The sequence below is a fragment of the Coptis chinensis genome, chromosome 4 (assembly GCF_015680905.1).
Source record: "Coptis chinensis isolate HL-2020 chromosome 4, ASM1568090v1, whole genome shotgun sequence".
NCBI classification, from domain to species: Eukaryota; Viridiplantae; Streptophyta; class Magnoliopsida; order Ranunculales; family Ranunculaceae; genus Coptis; species Coptis chinensis.
In genome coordinates, this window is record NC_141459.1 from 65,479,451 (window position 1) to 65,488,231 (window position 8,781).

The 8,781-nt window shown below is 38.0% G+C and overlaps 1 protein-coding gene across 1 annotated transcript; it reads right to left on the bottom strand.

Moving 5' to 3' along the window:
* Positions 1-2,181: 2,181 nt before the first annotated feature.
* Positions 2,182-2,634, bottom strand: LOC147504418 (uncharacterized). Its single transcript, XM_086605203.1, has one exon. It carries the CDS (start codon positions 2,632-2,634, stop codon positions 2,182-2,184), a length of 453 nt encoding a protein of 150 aa, XP_086461329.1.
* Positions 2,635-8,781: the final 6,147 nt, after the last annotated feature.

An 8,781-nucleotide genomic window follows, 5' to 3' on the forward strand; every position in this document is an offset into this window, starting at 1 on the left:
CGGGGAAAAACCTAAAGTATGGGTTAAGAAAAGTATAACCACCCGTGGCAAGACGAGGGTTGAGTCGAGGGGGCTGAGACAAGGCTTACGCCCGATGGTCTTAGGGGTTGAAATGGAACAAAAGGGGATGCCTCACCGGGCGGAGAATCGTGAACAAGTGAGTACAATTGAGATTGGGAAGGATGGTCGGGAAACACCACCTAGGAGGCATTTGATCGAGGGGTAAGGGCGATGATGTACCGCGGACTAACCGAGACATCGGTTCTGATGATCGGAAAAGAGAGGGTCACGCAGGAACCGGTGGAGGCACCACCGGTAACCAACAAGGGCACAACTAAGGTTGCCAAAAATATCGCGGGGGGATTTCCATAGCGAATGGGGGAAGAAAATCCTAAATGACTAGTCAGTTTGTTTTTACAAACTTGCCTAGAAATGGTTTATCACGTTAGGGGCAAGTTAGCTGATGCCCTAGAAAGTACCACTACAGCTGATCCATAGAAAAGATCAATCCAAGTTCCTTTCCTTATGATGTAAGAAATTATATATGATGATGTAATGGGAAAAGAGTATGAGAGATTGTAATTTCCTTTTTTCTCTTATTTTATTTTTAATAAAGGGGTAGGGGACCCCATTAACAACCTCGCTTACCGATAAAAAAAAATGTTAGAAACACTAAATAACTTGAAGAAATGGAAGTTTGGACTGACCTGTGAAGATCGAGCTGCTACACAAGAGGGCGCGGGTCGCGCTCTGACCTTGCTCGAGGAACGGGCACTTAGGCGCAGGTCGCGCTCAAAATTAGCCTTGGGTGGGCGCGGGTCGCGCTCAGGTCAAACTCGAGTTCCAGGCGCTTGAGCGTGGTGGGCGTTCGAACTTTGTCTTGGTTGGGCGCGGGGCGCGCTCAACCTTGATTGATGTCCAGTGTTTTAAGCGCGGGTCGCGCTCGAAAATAGGCTATCTAGGGCGCGGGGCGTGCTCCAAAAAATTTGAAATTTTTACAGTAGTTTGCTAAGATGTCTATCAAGTAGCCCGTAAAATGTCAGATCAATCGGAGCTATGAAAGTCCTTATACTTCCCTTCAAAGTTTGTGAAACAGTTTTCGGACACAATACAAACAACTGAATAGTTAACCAATCAAAAAGAGACAAAAATCTCCAAAGTTTTACTGGAGACTCCTGACAGATCGTGGGTATTCCTTTAAAAGGTTTAGAGCAATTGGAGTTATACAAACCCTCCTTATCGGCTGGTTCCAGAAATTAAGTGTTTCCAAAACTGCATAAACACACTGGAAACACTCCACTAGTCAGGAGGGAAAAACTCGTCAAATTTTTACTGCAAACTCCTGACTTAGGATAGATACTCCTGTAAAAAGTTTAGAATTTTTGGAACTGCCTAAGTAACTTTATTTGTCTTTTTTTTTTTGGTTGATAAGCGAGGTTTTTAGAGAGGTCCCCTAGACCCCTACCCCTTTTATTAGAATAAAAAATAAATGTAGTACAAGCTTGTTACTTCTCACTCTCTCACATATTCCTTGCCCCTCGCGTCATCACATATAATCTGTTTTACATCTTCAGCAAATAATATCGGTTCTAATTCTAAATAGTTACATTGAGGAATATTAGCTGCAATAGCATCTACAAGCTTGTTGGACTCCCTAAAAATGTGAATGATGTTGAACTGTTCGAATTGGGCCTTCATACGTTTAATAGCCCGTATCATTTTTTCTGCCTGCATCGGATGTTGACACCTGTCTGTTAAGAAACCTATTACACTCATTGAATCAGTTTGAGCGCTAATTCTTCTTCTCCCTTTTCTTATCGCCATCTTCATTCCCTGTTCTCTTTGCTTCCCAATGAGGTCGATCGATTGTTTACTTGCTCTGCGTGTGACTTGCCTCTAATAATTCTCCTTCTCTATCTCATTATCACTGCTGACCAACCACCTAAATTCCCCTTAGTGTGCCATCTGTGTTCATAGTGCATGACCCATCTTCTCGGTTTTTACGCCAAATTTTCTTATTCCTTTGCTCGATTTGTATCCACATTCCAAATATCGTGAATCTTTCTACCTCGGTCCTTGCTTCATCTTGATTTGTATTGCATTCAATTTTACTCGACATCACGCGAATCACTGCTCGAGCTATTTGTCAGTACATTCACCGGCTTATTTTCAAAAATTCTATCATTCCCCATAGTTGAACCCATTCCACATTAATCTCATCACATCCTGTTGAGTTCCTTTTCCCTGTGACTTAGCTTCTATCCATAATACTTCCCCCTTCCAAGTAACTGCTAATGTTCTGTTAAAACCCATTTTCTGCAATAATATGTTCCATAAGGTTTGTGGTATCGAGCAATAATGAAAAAGGTGTTCCTCTGTTTCAACTGCTCTCCAACAGAAGACACAAGTATCTGAGTCAACCAGCTTTTGTTCTTTCATCTTCTTCAGAGTTTTCAGCCTTCCACTTAGTGCCATCCAGCTGATGAAGGAATGCCTGGGGATTTTGTTTGCAAACCAAACCAGTTTATGCCACTGAACTTCTTGTCTTATACCTCTCATACTCTCATAAGTTTCCTTCAGATTGTAGTCTCCATTTGTTGCTGCTGACCACACTATGTTGTCCTCATCCCCCATTATTTCCACTTCATTTTCTATAACCTCAACAATCTCACTAATGTGACATCTTACACTATTTGTAAACTCCCATTTGCCATCTACTATGAGGTTCGATACTTGAGCATGCCTGTTACAAGTAGATTCATATAACAGAACTTGGGGAAACTTATCTATTAATATTACTTGTCTGTTTTTCAAGAACTTACGGTTTGAAAACTGAAATGCAGCACTGTAAAGATCGTATTAGTTCACTAGGTAAAACGACTAGAAAAAATCTGACAAAATTACAGTAAATCAATAACACCTTAAGGATTACGCCTGTAAATTTTCAGAATTATTCAAAATTTATAAATACCTTTACTACAGTGTTTTCCTCTGTGAATCCGCAGCCCCTATGCCTAAAATAGTGAACAGTTCCGAAAATTCAAGAAATAAGAATGAAAAATTAAACGGGTGGGTGGGTAGAGAATGGGGGATTGCCCCTTGGATTCAAGCAATTGAATTCTTGTCTTGATCGAGATTAAGATGGCAGCGGCGCCATTTGATAACCGATAAAAACTAAACTAGATTACTCTAACCTTATTCTTACGGTATCAATTATTTATTTCCTACTCTCACATATATATTCATGCAATATATAGAGTACGGAATCGTTCCACTCTTAAACTAGCAAGACATAAGTGAATTTAATTAATCAAACACAAGAAAACAATGGTGAGAACAATGAGAGTAGTGTTGTGATTTATTTAAAATAAAACTAATTATAAATTAAACTAATTTAACTACGCAATGAAAAGGTGAATTTAATGAATTGGAAGAACATAGAGGAGGGAAATTCCACCATGCAATTTGATTGGCTATTAGTTAGTCATCGAATCGAATATTGATCCCTAGTGAATACCATGTCCTCTCAAATCAAGGTTCCACTAGCATGAGAGTTTAGCTCCACCACTAATCTCTTTGATGGTGGCTCTAAACTCTAGTTCATCATTATGAGGTTTATCTCTAAACACTCATAATAATGAACTTGAAATTCTATTCTAAATAACAACTATTCTAACAAGCAATCATCTTCACATGGCTTCTTTAACCTCCTCTAATGGAGTTTTTAGCCTAGTTTCATTGGATGAACAATATCAAAACAATAAGATGAAGACATTAAATTAAAGAGACAAGAATTGAATATTAAACTAATGGTTTTTATTGAAGGATTTAATAGAGGCTACAAACTAAATTATTCTAACCTAAACTAAACTACAAAAGGAGAGAGAGAGAGGGAACCCTAAATTATTCTAAACTAAAGAGGGAGTAGCTACTTTATTTTAACCTTAACCCTCTTTATATAGGAGAGGGTTAGGTTACAATTTCATGCATGGGCTTTTAGTTATGGACCCATAAATCAAGTCCATAACCCAATTGGGTAAATCCAAGACTTACAATTTTGATCGTGTTACTGTATCACGCAATTTTACCAACTTATACTACTCTGATCGAGTCAAGGCCTAAACCATTAGAAAGATCTTTCTGAGCCGATCATTTTAATATAAAATGGACCTAATTCCGAGGCCTGAGTCCAAAGATATGTCCTTTTGAAATTCTGTTGACTTTTCTTCAGCTTTCTAATCCGGTTTGACTTTCACTTAACAACTTTGACTTGGGCTTTTTAAGGGTTTTTTCTCCATGAAACTTGGGCTTTCTTCATTGAACTTTCATAGCAATCACTGTAGCTCTTTTTAGCGCAATCACAAAAGCACGATAACAGTACTAACTCTTACTTATTAATCACATAATTGGTGTAAAGCAATATTGTTAAAGGGCTCTTATCACCTAAACAAAACCTCCTTTGTCTCGACTGCTTTCACATGTGTTCTGATTGCTTCTCTCTCTTTCCAAATGAGGATACGATTCATAGGTTGTCCTTACAGCCGAGTTTGTATGATATCCATGTCTTGCTTTGTTTGTTTCACTGTGTCAACCACATTACCCAATTCGCCTCATATCCATTTGTATAAGTCTTTGCCTTAGTTATCTTGACCTTTTCATAAACACAAACATCGGATTATCAACTAGTTCACTCTTCCACCTCCTCTACTGTTTTCATAAAATCTTTCTCAGATACCAAAAGTTAAAAACTTGAATGCTTTCTTTTTGGTTCCTTTTATACATCATAGGGTAACAATCATGGCGAGAATGGTCCGAGATTGCTCCTGGATTCATAAATTCAGCCTCATGATCCCCATAGGCTCCTATCCACTCCGCATTAGCCATAACTCTATCCAACTTGCAGCTTACTCTCTCCTCTAGCTTATTACTCCATGTAAGTAGGTTTCCTTTTAACCTTATTAACCCTAAGGTTAAAGAATCACCCTATATTTGCCTCCATGATTGAACTCTGGAACTAAAATACAATCATGCTATTCATACTAATGCAAGATCACACGTAGATGTATTCAATCAAGTGTTTTACATTCATTCTAATGCAAGCTCAAACGTAGATGCATTCAGTCAAGTGTTTTGCATTCATTCTATTCCAAGCTCGTTTGTAGACGCGTTCATTCAATCAATCAAGTGGTTTGCATTCTGTCTAATGCAATCTTGCACGTAGATGCATTCAATCAAGTGCTTTAAATCATTCTAATGCAAGTTCACACGTAGATGCATTCAATCAAGTGTTTTACATTCATTCTAATGCAAGCTCGCTTGTAGATGATTTAATTCAATCAATCAAGTGTTTTGCATTCATTCTAATACAAGTTCACAAGTAGATGCATTCAATCAAGTGTTTTGCATTCATTCTAATTGATCAGTTCCAAAATATGCGTTTTTATCCTCTTGCAATGCTTCAATTATGTCAAATTATATAATCAATAATATACAAAACTCATGTTTTTATCGCTTTTTCAGGATACAAGCCTATTATGGACCAAATACCTCAAATGACGTGATCTAGAGCCAAAAAGAGCCTAAAAGAAACCTTATGGTACAACTGAGAAAAAGTGCTGAAAAGTCACCAGTTAAAGTCAAAGCCAACGGTTAAAGGTCAAAGACAACTCAAGGGTCCAAAAATTCAACAGTTCAAAAAACACTCCAAGATTTCAAGGACCAAGGAATCAACCCTTTGCAAGACAAAGACTCCATGTTTTACATTATTCTAATACAAGCTCACACATCGATGCATTTAATCAAGTGTTTTGCTTTCATTCTAATGTAAGCTCGTTTGTAGATAAGTTAATTCAATCAATCAATTGTTTTGAATTCATTCTAATGCAAGTTCACAATTATCTAAATTCAATCAAGTGTTTTACATTATTTCTAATTGATCAGTTCTCAAATATGCATTTTTATCCTCTTGTAGTGCTTCAATTATGTAAAATTATATAATAAATAATGTATAAAACTCATGTTCTTATCGTTTTTTAGGATAGAAGCCTATTTTGGACCAAATACCTCAAATGACGTGATCTAGAGCCAAAAGGAGACTAAAAGGGACCTTATGGGACAACTGAGAAAAAGTGCCAAAAAGACAACGGTTAAAGTCAACAATCAAAGGTAAAAGTCAATGGTCAAAGTCAACTTATGGGTCCAAAAACTCAGAAGCTCAAGAAGCAATACAAGGCTTCAAAGACCAAAGACTCAACTCAACCCTTTGCAAGACAAGGACTCCATGTTTTTTTTTTGTTGATAAGCGAGGTTTTTAAAGAGGTCCCCTACCCCTTTTCATTAATAATAAAAATATTTGTCATTACATTCATATTGCATCTTCATGCACAATTTTTCTTACAACCTCAGCAAATGAACTAGGTATAATATCTTGTAAAATCACAGTAGGTTCATTTCCTGCCTGTGCCTTTGTTCTTTTTTTATTTTCCTTGTACACATGTGCTAAGGAGAAACAAACATTCTCATCTAATGGGCCTGTTCCTGGCCCAATACTCCTAAGACTTATTTTTTCTGCCACTGTTCCTCCTATATAATCTATCATTGATGTGATCGATGGTATTCAACTTTACTACCTTCAAGATTATGCGGGACATGACTAGTGAACTGAAAGCAAACACCGCCACTTGACCCTCCTCCTTTGTTCCTTCTTGTATTAAGACTCAAGTCCCTTCCAGTAATTACCCTTGGACTATTGTTTCGGTCCTTGCTATAAGTTGAGTATCTCTGTTCCTTTCCAGCACTCAAGTCCTCACTAGATATCGGGCCCTCTTTAGCATAGTCTCTAACTACTAACCTTGCAGGTGCGCCCCCATCAGATGAAATAGTAAGCACACCCTTTGTGTTGTGCGTGGCCGCACTCCCCTCCTTCACAGTACTTTCCATCTCAGGAATTCCAGTTTCCTTTCGCTTAGGGAAATCCACCTTTGATTGTAGTACACTTGGGCTTTATCTTGGCCTACACCTGTGTTTCTTGCTTGGTGACTGCCACCCACCCTCTTCTTGGATAGTATGCACTTCTTGTACTTCGCCTGCAAGCTCTTTATTAAGCACTGACTGCACATTTGTTTCCCCCTCCATTCTCGCAGTTTTCATGTCTTTTTTAACCCATACTTTTTCCTTACCTGCTTTCGTCTCTAGCGCGCCCTTAAGACATGTTTGATCAGAGTGCCCAAATACCTCACAGATTGCACACATCGGAGGCTTCCAGTTGTATTCATAAGACACCGTATATTCTCTCTGTTGATCTAGCACCACTAGAATGCTCTCTGGATAACGGCATTTGGTGTTAACTTCCACGCATACTCGTGCATATGAGGTTCTAGTCATATTCTCGGTTAATTGATCCGTGAACATAGGAATTCCCACTGCACTTGCTACTTGGCTAAAGCCATCCTTGTTCCACATCTCCATTGGCATTCCCTTGATAATAATCCAAAGGGGTAGCGTCTTCAGCTCACGAGTCTCAGCTTCAACAACCAACTTCCATGGCCGCACAACAAATAACTTGCTGGATATAAGGAAAGAACCCATGTCCAATACTGTCCTTCGATCATCATCTTTTTCGAACTGGAAAATGTACATTGTGTCTCCGTATGGTTTCATAATAAACCTCTTGGTTCCCCATGTTCTTGCCACACGATTACAAAACTGTAATTCAGCCTCTTCCCGACAAACGATCCAAGAATAGGTTATCAAATTTCTTATTAAATTCAGAGAATTGTGAACTCTGAACATGGATGACCTGCTTACCATTCTCCATGTTTTGCATTCATACTAATGCAAGCTCACACGTAGATGTATTCAATCAAGTGTTTTGATTTCATTCTAATGCAAGCTCAAACGTAGATGCATTCAGTCAAGTATTTTGCATTCATTCTATTACAAGCTCGCTTGTAGACACTTTCATTCAATTAATCAAGTGGTTTGCATTCATTCTAATGTAATCTTGCACGTAGATGCATTCAATTATTTGTTTTTAATTCATTCTAACGCAAGTTCACACGTAGATGCATTCAATCAAGTGTTTTGCATTCATTCAAATGCAAACTCGCTTGTAGATGAGTTAATTCAATCAATCAAGTCTTTTGCATTCATTCTAATGCAAGTTCACAAGTAGATGCATTCAATCAAGTGTTTTGCATTCATTCAATCAATCAAGTGTTTTGCATTCATTCTAATTGAGCAGTTCCAAAATATGAGTTTTTATCCTCTTGTAATGCTTCAATTATTTCAAATTATATAATCAATAATGTACAAAACCCATGTTTTTATCGCTTTCTCTGGATACAAGCCTATTCTGGACCAAATACCTCAAATGACGTGATCTAGAGCCAAAAGGAGACTAAAAGGGACCTTATGGGACAACTGAGAAAAAGTGTTGAAAAGTCACCAATCAAAGTCGACATCCAAAGTCAAAGCCAACGGTTAATGATCAAAGACAACTCAAGGGTCCAAAAATTCAACAGTTCAGGAAACACTCCAAGGCTTCATGGACCATGGACTCAACCCTTTGCAAAATAAAGACTCCACATTTTGCATTATTCTAATACAAGCTAACACATCGATGCATTTAATTAAGTGTTTTGCATTCATTCTAATGTAAGCTCGCTTGTAGATGCGTTAATTCCATCAATCAAGTGTTTTGCATTCATTCAATCAATCAAGTGTTTTGCATTCATTCTAATTCATCAGTTCTAAAATATTCATTTTTATCCTCTTGTAGTG